Genomic DNA, 21214 nt, shown 5'->3' on the forward strand with positions numbered 1-21214 from the left:
GACATTTTTCATGAAACCAAAGTATAAATAGGGATTATATAAATAGTGTCAATTATATCATTATAGATTTCATTTATAATTTCTTGCTTTGTGAAACTAGGCACCCCTTATTACCATGTAATTTTTTTCTTCTATCTCATTCTGATTTTGTACATTTTGGGGCCTGGCAGTGCTCCATCACCTTGGTGGTACTGTGGGGCCTCAGTCATTGATGCTGGGGTCCTCCAGGGCCACACTGAGAGATGTATGGGAGTGTGCAGGGAACAGTCAGTCTAACCCTTAGCCTATCTCTTGGTCCTGTAAATGTGTTTCCTTTGAAAATTGGGGTGTGTGTTTATGTGTGTATATATGTTTGTGCGCGTGCGTGTGCATGCGCCTGCGCCTATGTGTTGAATGACTAACTTGTATTTGGAAAATTTAAGTTAGACTAGGATGCTGTTGCATAGTCTAAGCTAACTGGGGTGTGGGATGTGCATGCTGTCAATGGCATGGTGGTGCCTGTCCTTAGTGCTGGGTTAGAAATTTGGGATGTGTAGAAACGTAATGCATTCTTTAAAATTATTTATTACTATCAATGTATAATATTACCACATAGTAATTTTTAGTACAGTATTTCTGTGAGTAGTTTTTAATACCTGATATGTGTCAGTTAGCATGCTGCATTTTGATGATTAAAAATATTTTCTTGGGCCCGGAGAGATAGCACTGCAGCGTTTGCCTTGCAAGCAGTTGATCCAGGACCAAAGGTGGTTGGTTCGAATCCCGGTGTCCCATATGGTCCCCCGTGCCTGCCAGGAGCTATTTCTGAGCAGACAGCCAGGAGTAACCCCTGAGCACTGCTGGATGTGGCCCAAAAACCAAAAAAAAAATTTTTTTTTTCTTATCTTCAAGTAATTTTGTGGGTATGTTAGAGAAAATATTTACAGTAAAGTGTGAGTCCTGATGGGAAGGAAGTTTAAGGAATCAGGAAATTTGTTGGAGAAATACAGGATACTATGGAAATGATTATTTTCCTAACATTGTTTCTATGAAACTAGTGGACATAAATTCTGAAATGGCTCAGCAGCCTAAGGACAGTCTTGGGTAGGCTCTAGAACAGTTCAGCAGTATTTAGTTTTGGAGATGGGAATTAGTTCCAGTTTCTGAAGTTATTATTCACATAGTCTGTAAAATAAAAGGTACTATATTTTCATATTGAAAGCAGAAACTTGAAACAGACTGATTCTGTGTTGACTGTTTGAATTTAAAGTTAACTCTTATTGAATATTATTTTATCTGTTGAAGTTACACTGAAAGTGACCTTTAAAAAGTGTGTGTGTGAAAACAAAATCCCAAAAGTACAATAGTGAAGATTTGAAAACAACCCACACTTTTGGACTTTTGTCAAAGGGGTGGGGGGAAGTGCACTGAATGGATGGAGAGGGTTCACTGGACTGGTAGAGGTGTATTGGCCCTTTGGTGGTGGGCATTTTGTAATAACACAACAAAATATCCTAAAACATACATTTAGGCTTATAAGCCAAAGTTATTGCTTGTTTTGGGGTCATGCCTGGTGGCGCTCAGCTGTTTATGGCTATTCATGGCACTGACTCACTACACTTAGTCCTAGAGGTGGTCGGACACTTTATAGCATAGATATCAAACTGAGTTCTGATGCATGAAAAATGTCTTAACCCCTATACTGTGTCTCTGGCCCATATTGCTAACTGGGACTAAGATTTAAGGAATCCCCATTGCTAACTCAATTAAAATATATTTGTGTGACAGCCAAGTTGGAAGACAACTTGATGGTTTCTTTTTCTTTCTTTCTTTTCTTTTTTTTTTTTGGTTTTTGGGCCACACCCAGCAGTGCTCAGGGATTACTCCTGACTATCTGCTCAGAAATAGCTCCTGGCAGGCACGGGGGGACCATATGGGACACCGGGACTCGAACCAACCACCTTTGGTCCTGGATCGGCTGCTTGCAAGGCAAACACCGCTGTGCTACCTCTCCGGGCCCTACTTGATGGTTTCTTAATGTATTCTTTGATATTTTTTTCCAGACATCATTCGCTTATAACATCATGGTATTTCAGGAGTTTAGCTTCATACCTATGTGTATGTATTTATGTGTATGAGTACAACTCTGATCTCTTAAAGCTCTAGCATTATCCCACCACCAACAACACTCCTCAGTAAATTCCTCCCACCCTCCCTCATCCCTTTTCCTTTGGTTTCCTCCCGGATTTTCATTGAGCCTTAGCAGTTTTCTTTTTCTTGCCAGTTTTGTGTGCCTTAGTAATCTGTATTTCACAGAGTGAGCTACACTGTGATCTTTCACTTTCTTATTACTAAACTCACCACTGTTACCTTAGATTCCACCCATTTTGCTTCCAAAACTCAATTTCATTTTTTTAATGGAAGAGTGTATTCCATTGGATAAAATAGACCACAGATCCCTTATCCTGTCATCTGTTGATTGCCATTTTGGTTGATTTCATGTTTAGGAAATCATTAGATATAATGCTACTTTCAACAGAGAGAAGCAAATATCCTTTCACATCCACCTTGAAGAAAAATGCTTGGGGTTGGATCATTTGGAATTTTCATTATTTATTTATTCATCTATTTATTCATCTATTTATTTATTTATTTATTTATTTATTTATTTATTTATTTATGGTTTTTGGGCCACACCCAGTAACGCTCAGGGGTTATTCCTGGCTATGCACTCAGAAGTCGCTCCTGGCTTGGGGGACCATATGGGATGCTGGGGGATCGAACCGTGGTCCATCCTAAGCTAGCGCTGGCAAGGCAGACACCTTACCTCTAGCGCCACTATGCCGGCCCCCATTATTATTTATTTTTAAGGAATCCCAGTTTTATTTATTTATTTATTTTTTTGTTTGTTTTATCAGTTTACATTTCTACCTAGAGTGTACCCTAGTGCCCTTTTACCCAGAAGCACCACCACTTGCTTCCCATATTTCTGACCTAAGCCATTCTCATTGGTGTGAGGACAGAATGGTGTGGGGTCTATTTTGCTAAGTGATACTGAACACTTTTTTGGTGTCTCTGGGACATTTCTGTCTCTCATCTTTGGATTAGTAATCTATTCATGTCTTTTACCCTTAAATAGTTTAAAAACATTTTTTTTTGTGGACTTGTGTGTGTTCCCTGTATAATTTGGTTATTCGTTATCTGATGTCAGTATTTTCTCCAGTTGATAGGTTGCTTTTTGGCAGTGGGGTAGGTTTTTATTTTTCTCTGTCAAAAAGCATTTAACTTTGATGTAATCTCCTTTATCTAGTTTTCCTTTTGTGTCCATGCCATTGGAATCTTCAAATATATCTGATATGTGAGGTGCTGGAGAGTGGTATTAAATAGTGGTCAAATTTCATCTTTTTGCATGTGGCAATTTAGTTTTCCCAACCCAATTTATTTTTTGTTTGTTTTGTGTAATTTGGGATTAGAGAAGGCAATCTGATCATGCTCCAGAATTACTCCAGCATAGAGCTCAAAAGCCTGTTTTCAGTCACTTGGTGACCACATGGAACCACGTGGAACCACATGGGACTATCAGTCCTCCTGCATGCATAGAGGGATCCCTGGATCCCTTGTATGAGTCACTGAAGAAGCATTCTCCTCTTTTATTTTGTTGACTTGGTTCCTTTATCATAGAGGTCCAGATACTTGTAGATTGGTTCATTTCTGGACTTCATATTCTGTTCTGTTGGTCTATCTGCTTTGTTCCAATATAGCGCTTCATTTATTTATTTTTGGGGCCACATCTGGTAGTGCTCAGGGGTTACTCCTGGCTCTGCACTCAAAAATTGTTCTTGGCAGACTTGGGGACCACGTGGGATGCTGGGGGATCGAACCTGGGTCAGTGCATGCAAGGCAAATGCCCTACTGCTGTACTATCTCTCCGGCCCCCAATATAACACTTTTAATTAATTACTACAGCGTTATGTTATTGTCTCAGGTTAGGGTGTTGTAGAATCAAATAATTAACGATGGGGCTGGATGGCGGTGGATGGCGATGGATTTCTCTCTCTGCCATCCCAGGCCACGTGGCTCAGCAACCCCATTCAGCCAGCGGGTCCCAGGCCCAGGTGAAAGGCGAAATCACTCACTCATAGGCAGGCACCAGGAACCATCAGCTTTATTCATGCCCTGACCACCACAGGTGTGTGGCCTATCTCATAACCTTTCAAGCATTCGGCCATTCTTAGCCCTGCATCTTATAATTCAGCCATCTTCCTTTGGCCTCCATCCTGGTCAAAGACCAAAAGAGGCAAAGAACCTAAAGCCAGCGAGCGCAGCAGGGCAGCCCCCTAATCCCCTGGCTCCAGGGTTCTCTACCTATTCCAAGACCCCTCCCAGGAATGGGCGGGGTCTTGCAGGTAAGGTCACACCTAATATTCAGTTCCCAAGACCCCTCCCATTAATGGGCGGGTCTCAGATAGGTACACCAACATTCTGGGGACTGTTCTTGGATTCACAAATACCCAGCAAAGTTAACAACGAAGATACATTACAGGGTGTGAAGTCTTCTAAGTGTGTGCTATTGGGGAGAAGTAATGTTCAGGTGATATCTGTTCTGTGTGGTCCTTTGTGATCTGGTGCTGCAAGTTCTCTGGGGACCATGTGACATTGGCATTCGAGTTTAGGCTTTAGCTCATACTTGACCTGTACTTTAGATTTTTTTGCTTGCTTTTGGGGCTACATCTTGTGATGCTTTGGGCGCATTCCTGAGTATGTGCTAGGGATCACTCCTGACAGGGCTCAGGGGATCTTACGGAGTGCCAAGAATTGACACCAAGTCAGTTGCTTGCAAAGCAAGCACCTTAGCCACTGTACTGTTGCCTCATCCCTAGCCATTTGAGCTGTCACTCCAGCCTAGTTCCTAGGTTTTTATCTCTTCAGAACTGTGTGTTTTGGTGAGGCCAGATTGTACACTTAGGGTGATGATGGTTTTATTGCCATTCAAGCCCCTTTTGAATTTTGGTTGTTTTATATTTCTGTTCTTTCTTTATTTGCTTCTGTGTTTTCATCTGGGTGTTTTTTCCTGGTGAGTCTCTGCATTTCTTTTTTTTTTTTTTTTCTAAGTGTGTCTGTCCCAGATTTTTCTTTTGTGGTTACCATAGGGATTGTATCATACTTACTGTATCAAAACAAGTCTTTATTGTTTTTGTATGAGTTGGTCATCATTTGATTACACTGATTCTGTCCTTTTCTTTTTCCTCTTTATCTTTGTTTTCTCACATTAGTGTTGTTGTTTGTTGTGTTACTTGATCATTTGTATCAAAATGTTTTGTACAGCAGTTGTTGGTAGTGTTTTCTTATTGGAGAAAGCCTTTATTTCTTCCATTTTTGAATGCTTGTGTTGCAGGGTAGAGCATTCTTTGCTGCAGTTTTTGTCTCAGTGTGAGGTTGTCATGCCACTTTCCTAGCCTAGAGGGTCTCTGATGAGAAGCCTGATGAAACCTTGATAGCAGGGCCTTTTTTTGTGTGTTACTTTTTTCTTTTCCCTAGAATTTTTCAGTATTATTCCTTTATTTTAAGCTTGTGGTGATTTAACAATGGTATGTCTTGTTGTAGATCTGTTTGGCTATAAAATTTTTATTCTATCTGCTTCCTAGATATTTTTTTTTAAATTTATTTAAACACCTTAATTACATACATGATTGTGTTTGGGTTTCAGTCATGTAAAGAACACCACCCATCACCAGTGCAACATTCCCATCACCAATGTCCCAAGTCTCCCTTCGCCCCACCCGACCCCCGCCTGTACTCTAGACAGGCTCTCCATTTTCCTCATACATTCTCATTATTAGGACAGTTCAAAATGTAGTTATTTCCCTAACTAAACTCATCACTCTTTGTGGTGAGCTTCCTGAGGTGAGCTGGAACTTCCAGCTCTTTTCTCTTTTGTGTCTGAAAATTATTACAAGGGTGTCTTTCAATTTTCTTAAAACCCATAGATGAGTGAGACCATTCTGCGTTTTTCTCTCTCTCTCTGACTTATTTCACTCAGCATAATAGATTCCGTGTACATCCATGTATAGGAAAATTTCATGACTTCATCTCTCCTGACAGCTGCATAATATTCCATTGTGTATATGTACCACAGTTTCTTTAGCCATTCGTCTGTTGAAGGGCATCTTGGTTGTTTCCAGAGTCTTGCTATGGTAAATTGTGCTGCAATGAATATAGGTGTAAGGAAGGGGTTTTTGTATTTTTGTGTTCCTAGGGTATATTCCTAGGAGTTGTATAGCTGGATCGTATGGGAGCTCGATTTCCAGTTTTTGGAGGAATCTCCATATCGCCTTCCATAAAGGTTGAACTAGACGGCATTCCCACCAGCAGTGGATAAGAGTTCCTTTCTCTCCACATCCCCGCCAACACTGTTTATTCTCATTCTTTGTGATGTGTGCCATTCTCTGGGGTGTGAGGTGGTATCTCATCGTTGTTTTGATTTGCATCTCCCTGATGATTAGTGATGTGGAACATTTTTTCATGTGTCTTTTAAGGCCATGTGTATTTCTTCTTTGTCAAAGTGTCTGTTCATTTCTTCTCCCCATTTTTTGATGGGGTTAGATGTTTTTTTCTTGTAAAGTTCTGTCAGTGCCTTGTATATTTTGGAGATTAGCCCTTTATCTGATGGGTATTGGGTGAATAGTTTCTCCCACTCAGTGGGTGGCTCTTGTATCCTGGGCACTATTTCCTTTGAGGTGCAGAAGCTTCTCAGCTTAATATCCTAGATATTTCTTACTCGTTCTTTCCTTCGGTTTGGGAGGGCTTCACAGCTATTTTTTCCTTTAATTTGGTCCTGCTCCCTTCTCTTCCATTGTTTAGCACCTTATACATACAACTTTCTAATGGAATCTGATATTTCTCATGGATTCCTTCCTTTTATCTGAGTCTTCATTCTCTTCCATTTGAGCCATTGTGTGATATTTTCAGTTCCTGACGTTCTTTCCTGTGAGATTGTGTCTACTTGAGCTATCCATGTTAGATTAGATTCCCTTCCCTTTGCGCCTCTAAACCCAACAGCTCCAGACTTTTTCTTTCTTTCTTATCTTTTTTTAATTTCAATCTTGGCAGAGACCCCTGTGCTCTTGTAGTTCTTTTTAGTATCTTGGATATCTTCTGTGCTGTGTTGAAGTTATCGGCTTTTGTTAAGATGACTCTTCCCATTTTTTGTTTTATTTTTGGGCCACACCTGATGGTGTTCAGGAGTTACTGAGCAGGAGTTACCTGCTCAGATATTGCTCCTCAAAGGCTTAGGGAACCATGTGGGATGCCAGGGGTTGAACCCGGTCTATCCGGATTGTCCACGTGCAAGGCAAATGCCCTGCCGCTGTGCTATCACTCCAGCCCCTTCCCCATTTTTGATGTTACCGCCTCCCACTTTTTTGTCTTTAAGTTTGGCCTCTAGAGTACTATCATTTGTTTTGAGGGACTTCACTTGATTTTATCATCATCATTGTCGTAGTTATTATTAGTTTGGAGGCCACACCTGGCAGCACTCAAGAGTTAAATCCTGGTGACTCTGTCTGTGCTCAGAAATCCTGGCAGGCTCAGGGGACTATATGGATAGAGGGGATTGAACCTACAGGTCAGCCTTATGCAAGCCAAATAATCTACCCTCTGTGTTAACACTCCGATCCTTCACTTGATTTATATAGTGATTGTAGATATTATCTGCGTTATACACCTGAATAATCTTCCTTAGTTTTTCTGCATTTGGGGCTGTGAAGCTTAATGTTGGAATTTATTTTGAAACTGGTTGGGAGTGAGAGGATGATGGCACTGAGGAGATAGAAAACTTCAGTCGATTACTTAACAGGGCTTCCGAGTAAGATGGGAGGTTGGCCCAGAGCATCTCAGTGAGAGCCACACTGCTTTTCAGTGTCTCTGGTCACTGTGGTCTCCAATTCCACTAGTCTTTCTCCAGATCTAGGCCTCTGGGTCCTAGCTGTATGCTCTGCTGATCGCCTGAATGGAGGAGGGGACAACATCTCATGCTGTCAATAGTCCCAAATACAGGACTTGGGTTTTTTTTTGTCCCAGAACTCAGCTTGCCAACATCACATTTTTGTTCTGCTGTGAGATGTGGACTGTTTTCTGCCTTCTCGCCCCTTTCCTTGCTGGGCCCGCCTCACCTTTAGAGGAGGGTGTGCACCCTCCATCCCTCACTCTTTGCCGCTCTATCTTGTTCTGCTGTGACCACACAACTTCACATGGGCAAGCCAGACTGTGACAGAGTCATGTTTTTCTCCTAAGATAAGTGGTTGTACTTGAACAGGAAACTTTGCCAGTGTCTTTTTTGCTTTTTTTTTTTTTTTACCGGACACTGGATTCAAACATATTCTTAAAATAAAATGGAATGGTTGCACTCCTTTGAACTTAACCTCAGAAGTGAAAACCTGCATTTTTTAAATCATGAATACAATATATTTTTAATTTTTTTATTTAAACAACTTTATTACATACATGATTGTGTTTGGGTTTCAGTCATGTAAAAAACACCACCCATCACCAGTGCAACATTCCCATTAACAATGTCCCAAACCTCCCTCCTCCCCACCCAACTCCCGCCTGTACTCTAGACAGGCTTTCTATTTCCCTCGTACATTCTCATTTTTTTTTTTTTTTTGGTTTTTGGTTTTTGGGTCTCACCCGGCAGTGCTCAGGGGTTACTCCTGGCTCCATGCTCAGAAATTGCTCCTGGCAAGCACGGGGGACCATATGGGACGCCGGGATTCGAACTGATGATCTTTTGCATGAAAGGCAAATGACTTACCTCCATGCTATCTCTCCGGCCCCGTACATTCTCATTATTAGGATAGTTCAAAACGTAGTTATTTCTCTAACTAAACTCATCCCTGTTTGTGGTGAGCTTCATGAGGTGAGCTGGAACTTCCAGTTCTTTTCTCTTTCGTGTCTGAAAGTTATTGCAAGAATGTCTTTCATTTTTCTTAAAACCCATAGATGAGTGAGACCATTCTGTGTCTTTCTCTCTCTCTGACTTATTTCACTCAGCATAATAAATTCCGTGTACATCCACGTATAGGAAAATTTCAGGACTTCATCTCTCCTGACAGCTGCATAATATTCCATTGTGCATATGTACCACAGTTTCTTTAGCCATTCGTCTGTTGAAGGGCATCTTGGTTGTTTCCAGAGTCTTGCTATGGTAAATAGTGCTGCAATGAATATAGGTGTAAGGAAGGGATTTTTGTATTGTATTTTTGTGTTCCTAGGGTATATTCCTAGGAGTGGTATAGCTGGGTCATATGGGAGCTTGATTTCCAGTTTTTGGAGGAATCCCCATATTGCTTTCCATAAAGGTTGAACTAGACGGCATTCCCACCAGCAGTGGATAAGAGTTCCTTTCTCTCCACATCCCTGTCAACACTGCTTGTTCTCATTCTTTGTGATGTGTGCCAATCTCTGGGGTGTGAGGTGGTACCTCATAGTTGTTTTGATTTGCATCTCCCTGATGACTAGTGATGTGGAGCATTTTTTCATGTGTCTTTTGGCCATTTGTATTTCTTCTTTGTTAAAGTGTCTGTCCATTTCTTCTCCCCATTTTTTAATGGGATTAGATGTTTTTTTTCTTGTAAATTTCTGTCAGTGCCTTGTATATTTTGGAGATTAGCCCCTTGTCTGATGGGGATTGGATGAATAGTTTCTCCCATTCAGTGGGGGGCTCTTGTATCCTGGGCGCTATTTCTTTTGAGGTGCAGAAGCTTCTCAGCTTAATATATTCCCATCGGTTAATCTCTGCTTTCACTTGCTTGGAGAGTGCAGTTTCCTCTTTGAAGATGCCTTTAGTCTCAATGTCCTGGAGTGTTTTACCTACGTGTTGTTCTATGTATCTTATGGTTTTGGGTCTGATATCGAGGTCTTTCATCCATTTGGATTTAACCTTCATACATGATGTTAGCTGGGGGTGTAAGTTCAATTTTTTGCAAGTGGCTAGCCAGTTGTGCCAACACCACTTGTTGAAGAGGCTTTCTTTGCTCCATTTAGGATTTCTTGCTCCTTTATAAAAAATTAGGTGATTGTATGTCTGGGCAACATTCTCTGAGTATTCAAGCCTATTCCATTGATCTGAGGGCCTGCTTTATTCCAATACCATGCTGTTTTGATAACTATTGTTTTGTAGTACAGTTTAAAGTTGGGGAAAGTAATTCCTCCCATATTCTTTTTCCCAATGATTGCTTTAGCTATTCTAGGGTGAAAACCTGCATCTTTACAAAATCTCCCCATTGAGTTCAAAAGCAGTTTTATTGATTATCAAAAAATTAGAAGCACAAGATGTCCTTTAGTAAGTGAGTGGATTAATAAATGTATGTACATTCAGAGAATAGAACATCATTCAGTGCTAGAAAGATAAAGGATTCATTAAGCGAATCCAGAATGTCTACCTGCTATTATTTGATACCAGGAGTATGTCTTTCTGAAGAAGTCAGCTATGGAGACAATTCAGATTTTATTGGTTGTCAGGATTTATTGGACAAAAGGTGCATAGACAGAGCAGGTTTTGGGTGTAGTGAAAACTACTTCAAAATACCCTAGAGCAGTGGTCAGCAAGCTGTGGATTTTTGTGTGGATACTTGCATGCAGAATATTCTCAATAAAAACTTATTGAAACTAAAAACAGTATACCATTCTATGTATTTTTGGTTTTAAAAACATGGCTCTCAAAATAAATTTCAATCGTGATTTTGGTGAGATTTGGCTCAGTTGAAAAAAAGGTTGCCGACCACTGTCTTAGAATGATGGATATATGTCACTATACTTAAGTCAAACCGTAGGACATGTAACAGCATTGAAATTGATGGAAATATAAAGCAAACTGTGATTCAGTAATGATTAAGACCTGTCAAGATAGATTTAGATTACACAAAACGGTTCTGATGAGTCAGGTCAATAATGGTGGTGATACTTGTATGTGTGTTGTGTGGTTTGGGGTGGGATGGGGTGTTTTATGGCAACACTCTGTCTCCCTAAAACTACTTAGAAAATCTTCGAAAATGAAAAAAAGTCTTCAAAAATGTACATACAGTGATTGCAAATGATGAGCACCGCCTGAGGACTATTTCGTTCATACACTTGTGTTGGCAGACTCAGTAGTTGTAATTCTGTGTGGCCTTCTTAGTGAAAGTCACTACCACAGTGACCACCCTCAATCTGACAGTCACCTTGAAAGCTAGTTTATTTCTGTGACCATGATTGTCATTAACTTCTTAACTAAATTCTTATCACTAAATCTAGGTAGATTTCTTTAACAGGAAGGCTCATCTAGAAGCAAATTTTGTTTTCAGAAAAATAAGAACGTTAGCTTTTCCATCTAAGACCTAGAAACTTGGTCTCAGTCAGTTGTTATGTTATTTTTTGGGTCATACCTGGTGGTGCTCAGGCGTTATTCTTGGTTCTGCACTCAGAAATTGTCCTGGCAGGCTCGGGTGACCATCTGGGATGCCAGGATTTGAACCACCATCCATCCTGGGTTGTTTGCTTGCAAGGCAAATACCTACTGCTGTGCTATCTCCCTGTTATGTTATTTTTCAATGTTTTTTTACATTTTAGCTGCTTTCCATTGTACCATTTGGAAATGGATTAGTAGAATCTTTCTTTTCCAAGGTGCTTTCCATATAGTTTCATTATAGTTATACATATTTTGTAGAAGTTGCCTATTTTTTATGATATACTGGGAGTTTTCAATATAGTTAAACATAATACTACTAATATCTAGAAGATGTGAATTTGAAAACCGAAATGTAGAGGAACAAAAAGAGGGGAAATACATTTGAATTAATGTATTTTCTGGCGTATCAGACGACTTTTGAAACAAAAAAAGTCAACCGAAAATTGGGGGTTGTCTTATATGCCGAGTATATCCCGAAAAATGTTTCAATATACCGCTAAACGAAAATTGTCTGAATATTGCCACAAAACGAATTTTCCAACTCGATCCTGCACCAATCACTGCAAGGCTGCTTGGACCGCCTAACTTAGCCAATCCAAGCAGGCTTTTGATATCAGCATGCAAATTAGACAATGTTCTGTACCGAATCTACACTGTAAAAAGCCTGCTCAGATTGGCCACAGTCAGAGAGGAAGTCTATTATAGTATAACCTTTGAACCTTTGCTTGTTGTGATTGGCTCACTGTGGTACATACAGTTGCAGCACAGGAACGTTCTGTCTGATGCAGAGAATATAGGCCTAAACCTATGTTTTAAATGCAAAATTAGGGAGTTGTCTTATACACCCAGTCGTCTTATACGCTGGCAAATACGGTATATAGCATCAGTTTTCAGCTACCTAATTGGCTAATATTGGGCTTGTGAGATAGTGTAGTGGGTAGGGGACTTGGCTTGCACACTGTTGACCCAGATTTGATCCCTAGCACCACAGAGGATCCCCTGAGCACAGTGGCAGGAATAAACCCTGGGCACAGACCTGAGCAAAAACAAGCAAAAACACAAAGATTTTTAAAATTTTAGAATCAATGAATTTTAAGATTGAAGATGGGATTTTATTTGGTAAATTTCAAATTCAGATTGCCTTTTTCCTACAGTTTGGCCTCTGAAATTTTTTTTATCTTTGATTTTGTTTACTGATTGAAGAAACACATATCTTAAAGAAATAATTCTTTGCTTTTAAAACTGAGATGCAGTGTACAAACTATAAAATTCACCTTTCTAAAGTGAACAGTTCATCAGCTTTTAGTACATTCAGAGTCATGCAGCCTTGAATTAGCCTGTGTCTGATTCCAGAGCATTTCATCATTTCCAAAGAAGCCCAATACGTATTGATTCTCCACTTGCCATTCTGTCCATTTCCTGACTACCATGAATCAGCTTTTGCTGATTGATTTGCTTGTTGTGGGCACTTCCTATAACGAACATAGCATGTGCCTTATTTAACATAATATCTCCAAGGTTTACAATGTTTTAACGTGTTTTGTTTCCTTTAAGATTGAATCATATTGTTAGATGAATATGCCATTCTTTTTTTTTTTTTTTAGCCGTTCTCCATGGAACAGATGTTTTTACTTTTTGGTTCTTGAAAATAACATTGTTAGTGAAAATTCAGATTGTGTTAGACATATGTTTGCAATTCTCGTTGCATTTTGATTTGTATTTACCTGCTAACTAATGGCCTTCTCTATCTCTCCATGCTTATTGGCTATTTGTTTATCTTTGGGATAAAACTATCATCTATCTATCTATCTATCTATCTATCTATCTATCTATCTATCTATCTATCTATTCATCTATCTATTTATTTATTTATTTATTTTGGGGTTTTGGGCCACACCTGGTGATGCTCAGGGGTTACTCCTGGCTATGCGTTCAGAAATCGCTCCTGGCTTGAGGAACTATATGGGATGCCAGGGGATCGAACTGCAGTCCGCCCTGGGTCAGCCGCATGTAAGGCAAGTGCCCTACCTCTGTGCCACCGCTCCAACCCCAAAGAAACAATCTATTTTAATCCTTTTTCCAGTTATTTGTCTTATTAGTAAATTATAAGAGTTGTTTTTATTTTTAGACCCTTAAATTAAATATCAAATACTCCCTCATTCTGCTTAGCATCATGGAGTGGATATTCCTTTCCCTCAACATTTAGAAAGAATGGCTGGGTTCCTCCAAGACTTGGCTTCCTATAATCTCTTGGGCCTTTTCTCCCATTGACCTTCACAGTAAGCCTGCTGTAGCCTCACTGCTCTCTTTTTATTTCTTGTGTAACTGAAGAATCTTTATGTATTCTGGCTTTTGTGCCCCCCTTTCCTGCTTTGCTTTCCCCTGTGCAGAAGGAAAATTAAACAATTAAAGAGATGACTTTGAGATCAGGAGTAGGGCATTTGTCTAGCATGTGTTCTACCTGGGTTCACTGCCCCACACCACAGGGTCCCCTGAACATCTCTGGATGTGCCCAGCAGATGGCCTGAGCACCCCCCTGCCCTGTTGGGTCCTAGTAACATGGCATCTGCTAGCCCTTTCATTAGTTGAGAATTAAGAATGAAGCCCCCAGTCATTCTGAGTACCCTATTGGAGGCCAGAATGAAACAGAGACTTAACAATCCAACCAAACTGAAAAGAGATGCCTTAGAATTAAGGCTTAAATATCACCTTCAACTAATGAAGAAAAAAATGAATATATGTGAATGGGTTAATTATGGGGAAATTACCAAGAAAAACACAGTCAACTCTTTCAGTTAAGGTTTGCTCTATTTTCTCCATTCATGAAAGTTGTTTTGATTTAGAGTTTCTGTGTGTATATGTGTATGTGAATGCGTGTGCGTAGACCTTTATAATGGAGGATTCTTTTATAAATGGCAAATTTCTCTTACAGAGTGGTAACTTTTTAGTCAGGTGACTGCTATTTTTTGAAATAATCTTAATGACACAGTAGCATATGTATATACACACATGCACATGTATGTGCTGGGGGTCAAACTCCGTGCTTTATGAAGATGAAGCATGTTTTCTACCATGCATATTATGCTTCCCATCACTACCCAGTTAAACATGTTGATTAGTCCCCTGATTTCATTCAGACCTTTGTGCAGATGTAGTTTGTCAGCAGCACTATTTAAAATTGCATTTTTCCTTTTTTTTTTTTTTTCTTTTTGGGTACACCCTGTGACGCTCAGGAGTTAGTTACTCCTGGCTATGTGCTCAGAGAACGCTCCTGGCTTGGGGGACCATATGGGACCCCAGGGATCGAACCAAGGTCTGTCCTGGATCAGCCACATGCAAGGCAAAGGCCCTACTGCTGTGCTATCGTTCCAGCCCCAAGATTGCATTTTTTCACTTACATATACTCTCTATCTTACATATACCTCACCATCATTGTCTTCTCCCAAGTAGCATCTTTTCTAATGTTTATAACCAACTTATTTTATGTATTGTGTATCTCACTTACTGGAAGGTAATTTTTAGGGCAAGTAATTTTGGTAGTTTTGTGTCACTGTACCTATAATTAATGTCAAATAATTATTTTTGAGGGAATGCATATCCTAGGATTACTACTGTACCTCTGGACTTGTTCTTATTGAAATTATTGGATCTCCTTCCATACCACTTGAATTAGGATTATGGGGTCTGGGGAGCAAGGTTCCATAAAGGCCTATTTTATTTCAACTGATCTATAAGTGATTCAGGGGAAATTAAAGCTTAAGACTCACTGAAAGGTTAATGCTGAGTGAGGTCAGTTAGAAGGAGGGGATTTAATTTCTGTCCTGTGTGTTTTGTATGTCCTCTATATAAAGAAACATAGTAAGGTACAGGAAAATGAGGTTAAGGCACTTGCCATGTATGCAGCCAACCCTTGTTGAATCCTTTGAGTATTCCAAGAGTGATCTAGTAGCATAGTTAGGAGTAATCCCTGAGCAGAAAGTAAACAAAGACACAGAGGGAATATCAAATTACCAAATGGCATCAAATCCTGAGAATCAGTCTTTGGACCTGAGTGTACCTGGCAGGGCACCATGAGTTAGGCTGAGATGGGAAACACTGAATAAAACTGTCATCAAATTGTAAATGAGGTACCTGAAATAAAATGAAAAGGGGGGCACTGCCCTAGGGCCAGGGGTCTGGCTCCCTGGTAGAGCACTTACCTTGCTTATGTGATAAGGCCATTCTCAGTTTCATCTTTGCTGTAAAGTAACAAGCATAAGAACTATTGCTGTGTAATTCTGACCAGGATTTCAGAAAAGTCCAGTGTTAACTAGTAAATATGTAGATAGGAGATAATTGACAAATATAAGTGAAATGAAATTCTCTTTTCTTTGTCGCGTATTCCTGAAAGAAAATATAAACCATATTAACTTTCAGTTGATTTATCATGTGTCCAGGGTCCCTAAGACCACCTGTTGCTATCATCAGTGAATAGGTGGACACTCGGACCCAGCTGGCTGTAGTTAGTCATGGCTAGGATTTAAAACACAAAACCAGTCAAGGGAACAGGTGAATGGGGCAAAGTGCAGAGGAAATGAGGACAAAGCTTCCAAGACTTTTCTACTAGAGTCACTGCTTTCAGCCTTGGAGGGAACCAGTATGAGGGAGGGCTCTTGGCCAGGGAAACTCATCATTGATATTTCAGGGAAATAATTGGGTATCTTTTGTCTGGAATTCAAAAATTAAAAAAGAAAATCAAAAATCCAGATTCCCAGACCTTCTGTGAAGTGGGAGTTAAATTTAAACTTCATAGTTCAAATGGTTTAGGCATGGGGACCTTTCTGAAACCCTACTTCATGGGCCAGCCAAGGGCCAGCCCTGAAGCACTTTCCAAGGACAGCAGTTTTTGGCCTCTGTGTTAACTCCTCTAAATGTCATGTTGTTGAGAGGAGTTAGTATTTTTTTGATAGAGGTAACATAGTCTATAGATGACAGTCAGACTAATCTCTTTATGAAATTCAAGAAAATGAAAATATTTGGGAATAATTTGAACAAATAAATAGAGAATTAAGCACAGTCATTTAGATATTAGTTTTAAGTAATACCTTGGTAGTAGTTTCATTTTATACCACTTTTAGTAATAATAAAAGTGGTTCAATTCATAGTAAGATTTTAATTTCTAAAAATTTAATTTCTATATATTTTTCTTAGTATCCACCTATAAAACACACTACCTGTTAATATAAACATCTGTTTTTGTATGCTTTTGGTTTGGGGCTGCACCTGGTGGTTCTTGAGGTTTATCAACTGTTCAGGGATCATTGCTCACTGTGCTAGGAATCAAACCCAGGTCAGCTGCTTACAAGGCAAGTGTTTTATCCACTGTACTATTCTCTGTAATAGCCTCCTGACCTATTTTAAAACAGGCATGATTTTTTTATATTTTTTTCAATACACAAGTTATCATTTAATATCTTTTCATTTGAGAATAAAAATTTATAATATAACCAAGGTTTGTATTTTATCAGTTTGGATTCAGTAGCTTTTTATGCAGACAATGAACAGAAAACCAAAGCAATATGTTAAACAGATTAAAAGAAGGCCACAACTGCTGACCTATTAATTCAAATGTCAAATATTTACCATTAAATATGAAATTTATTCTTTATCCAAGTCCCTGAAAAATAAAACGAGGTGGACAGGTGTGGAAAGATTGTTTTTTTTCCATAGGCACAGTAAACGGGGAAATCAGAAAGAAAATTTCCTTGGCCTAAGAGATAGAGCGTGTCCACCCATGAAGTAAACTGACTACAGGCTCCAGGCATGTTGGTTGTTCAATCCGAGGTCTTTCTTTATGGTCCCAGGAGAAGTTCTGTTCAGTTGTGGTTGTCAAAGTCAGTCTTCTGTAATTAGAGATCTTGGTTTTTTTCACAGGTCTTGGGACAGAGCATCTTCTATTATTATTATTATTATTATTATTATTATTATTATTATTATTATTATTCCCCAATTCACAATACAGACCAGGCAAAGGGCCTGTGTTGAGGTGTATATGGGGTGCATTTACTGTACCTCCTCTTTCTATACAGTCAGTGTAAAAAACACAGCCTGTGTTAAGAATTGGGAGGCCCAGGCATGATTTTTCTTTACCTTTATTTTATCTTTCATATTCTAAAGGTCTATTTGAAATTTGTCATGTTGGTGTTTGATTTGATGTCTAACTAATCTTTTTTCTCTTTCTTTTTTTTTAATAGGCCAAGATGCTGAATTATCAGGGACACTTTCACTTGTTTTGACCCAGTGCTGTAAACGAATCAAGGACACTGTTCAGAAGCTGGCCTCAGATCACAAAGACATCCATAGCAGTGTTTCGAGGGTTGGAAAAGCCATTGATAAGGTGTGGTATTGAAGGAAGCACTTGGTAGTTTTCAGCATCCTCTTCATTTTATCACAGAATGTTTCAAAACATTCTCTTACTTAATTTTTGCCATATCTTTAATCTTTGCTTTGCTAATGCTTTGTAGATAAAATTTTACTTTGTTGAGTTTTGTTTATTTATTTATTTATTTATTTATTTGTTTATTTATTTATTTATTTTTACCATACCTGGTGGTGCTCAGGGCTTACATCTGGCAGTGCTTGGGAATTTGCAGTTCTGGGAATCCAGTCAGTGTTGACCACATATATGTCTATTGCCTAACATCTGTGTGGCCAGTTATTTTGATTTTGAACCAAAGTGCTTGGGGGTCACTCTTTATGGCGCTCATTGGAGATCCTGTGGTGCAGGGATCTAAATTAAGCCTCCCTCCCAGAAAGCTCCCACTCTAGCCAGTTGAGCCATTCCTCCTGTTTATTTTGTTATTCTTTTTTTTTCTTCATTTTGTTATTCTTAATAGCTCCCTGTTGTTAACTTTACAAAAATAAAGAGTATTTGAAAAACCACCATTTATTTCTAACAGCTTTAGTGTTTATCCATTTGCTTTTTTGATTAGTACAGTTAAGTTGTTGGTGAATATATTTCCAAGGAAATTTTAATGTACTGTGAAGTAAATTGAGGAAATAACTTTTCCTACTCCCTATTCACTCCTGGATGTGATAGCCTGTTTTGAACTAAGAAAACACCCTGGCCCCAGTGTTCCCTGCATCATCTATGTCCTCTTGTGGTACCCTCGTCACTGTCCTCCAGTGCTTCTTGGATGAATGAGTGTGGGATGTGGAACACGTTTAACAGCAGGCATTTGTATTGGGTCATTTTTCTTTTGATATTTCTTGACCATCACTCTTGGACTTAGCAATTTACTTATAAGCTATTACATTTTGATCACTGGTAGACTAAGGTTGCTGACCATCTCAGCTTATTGGGGAGTTTGTGATTGGTAATGGACATTTTAAAAATGTTCATGTGATTTCAAACTTCTGGGTTGGGGAGTTTTTCAGAAAATTCTTTGAAACAAAGGCATCTATTTCCTAGCCAGTTATATTAGTTGCTTAGTCTATCAGCCTAGAGTCAGCTATATAATATAGAAACTCATGAATCCAAAGTGGCTCTGACTCATGGGCAGGTGTGGTAGAAATAGTTCTAGAGAGCAGTAATATTGAAAGGCTTGGTTTGATGAGGCCCAAGTCAGACCATTTGCTTCTACACCATATGCTTTTAATGGTGGGTGCAGATTGACACGACAGTGTCAGGGACTCTGGGGATTTTGAGGGATCTGTGGCTTAAAAAAGCATAAGAATGGAATTTCTCACTATTCCTACAGAGTTTAGGCCTTTAACTAAGTAACTGAGGACAGAGAAATGGTTTTGGTAGCAGCACCCCTGGTTTGTGATAAGTGACCTGACATGACAGTTGCTGGGAAAGAGGTGCTTGAGCACTCCCTGAAAGAGCTTTAAGGTTGGGACATCTTTTTGGTCGCTCCAAGGGTCACCTCAAACACAAGTTGGGGAAGTGAGTTTGGTACCAGATCTCCCCTGAGAATTGGAGATTCTAATAGGGGAGTGCAGCTCCTCACACAGTCTCAAGATCCATCTTTATTTAGGTTAGACTGCCCTATTTGGAGCACAAGCTTTGCGCGCGGGCAGCATCCAGAAATATTGTGGGAGAAAGGGGACACCTGCCTAGCCAGATTGGTAGATCAGCTTTGGTAATCAGAGAGGGGTGACAGATTTCACAGTCAGCTTTCACACTTAGTATCAGACCCTCCTGTAGTGTATCCTATTATTTACTCCCTGTGTTGCACCTAAAATGCTCATTGGTGGGGACCAGCTTAAGAAAATTGACACTGCTAATGGAATACACTAGAGATGGTTTTCCTCTTGGTGAGCAGTCCTCTGTCAGCAAATGAAGAAGCTACGGATGGTGTTTAGGAAGCTTCAGGTTTTGATGGTGACTGACCAGATCTCTTGAGTGATTTCTGTGGTTCAAGCACTGGAGGGTCACAGAGGCATCTACCTGACCAGAAGACCTAATAGGACAGGGCAGGGCTTACCACTGTGAGAGGAAGAATGGAAGCTTCCAAAGCATTGGAGAAAGTAACTGAATTGAGATGCCAGGTCCCAGGAATGGGTGCTGATGGCTTCAACCCATATTTCCTGCTAGTCTGAGAAGTTTGCAGTATTCAGCAATGGTCTGAGATATTTTGAATAATCTTAAAGATGAAGCATTTAAATGTAGTAGGTACCAGAAATATAAGAATTTTTTTAGAAAATGGATACTAAGGCAATACAGTGCAGTTAATAGCTACTTGCTAGTTCTTTTGGTGGGGATGTATTTGATCTGACTCCCTAATTACATGTTAATTTACTTTTTGCTCTACTGGGAGCCTTTTTTCCTAAGCTTGAATGTTACAAGGACTTTTTCAAGTAATAGTTTTTGGTTGTTGTAATTTTATGTTTCTGTTAACATAGTTGGAATTTTAGGTGACCTAAATTCTAGATTCTTTTGTTCCATCATATGAAGTTTTGTTATTAAGTTGAAACTGATAGCTATTTGTTGAATTGATCCATTACGGAAGAAAGCTTGACTATTTTAATCTAGTTCTGTAACATCTTTCATTGTATTTTCTGTCAGTTATTTTGTGCTTAGCTTGGCTTGACCTCGGTTACAGAGGAAGTTGTTATATCACTTAAATTACCTGTATATTATGTAGGAGCTTCTCACATTTGAGCAAGTCTGTTGGCTGCTGTCAATGGGACTTCATTGGCATGTAAAGCCATCACTCTTTTTATCTAGACCTGGAAAATTTGTAAAAGCTTCTGGGCAGCATGTTGTAAAGCCTGTTGGACGGATTGGTGGTGAACAAACCAGATGAATCTGAAGGTCTTGTGACACAATCTTTTCAGTACCACAACAAATAGACTTGAGTAATGAACTGGAATGTTGTCTGACAGCTCGAGAGCACCATATAATGGACACAGAGCAGAGGCACACAAAAGAAGCTGGCTCCTCCTTTATGAGCAAGCTGGTATTTCATGAGGAGGAACTTTAGTACCTTCTAAAAAATAGGTGGGGCCATACTCGGTGGTGCTTAGTGACTTTTTCTGGCGGCCCCCCTTCCCCCACGGGGATTGAACCAGGTCATCCCACATTCAAAGCCATGCCCTCTTGCTCTTGGAGCTCTCTCTTCAGCCCACATTTTCAACGTGCTAAATGATTTTTCCCCCTTAATGTTTTAAAATACTTCTTGTGTTATGAAGCTTTTCAGTCACAACTTTTCTGAAGATGTAGCAGGAAAGAAGCTTGTGCTATTGGCCAGTGCGTTTTTTGGCTTCTGATTTTTTTTTTGTTTTTTTGGTTTTTTGGTTTTTGGG

General features: G+C 39.5%; 1 protein-coding gene and 1 non-coding gene across 4 annotated transcripts in view; one reads left to right on the forward strand and one right to left on the reverse strand.

Moving 5' to 3' along the window:
• The window catches only part of RMND5A (required for meiotic nuclear division 5 homolog A), a 72708-nt gene that overhangs the window by 14554 nt on the left and 36940 nt on the right, over positions 1-21214 (forward strand). For all 3 annotated transcript variants that reach the window (XM_049784931.1, XM_049784933.1, XM_049784932.1), the window contains exon 2: positions 17659-17801. In XM_049784931.1, the coding sequence (XP_049640888.1) occupies positions 17659-17801 (143 nt within the window). The remainder of the gene's footprint in view (positions 1-17658; positions 17802-21214) is intronic.
• Positions 17401-17534, reverse strand: LOC126024790 (small nucleolar RNA SNORA51). The gene has a single exon (XR_007500893.1). It is a non-coding gene; the product is annotated as a small nucleolar RNA SNORA51 (small nucleolar RNA).

Source organism: Suncus etruscus, chromosome 12 (assembly GCF_024139225.1).
Source record: "Suncus etruscus isolate mSunEtr1 chromosome 12, mSunEtr1.pri.cur, whole genome shotgun sequence".
Taxonomy (NCBI): domain Eukaryota; kingdom Metazoa; phylum Chordata; class Mammalia; order Eulipotyphla; family Soricidae; genus Suncus; species Suncus etruscus.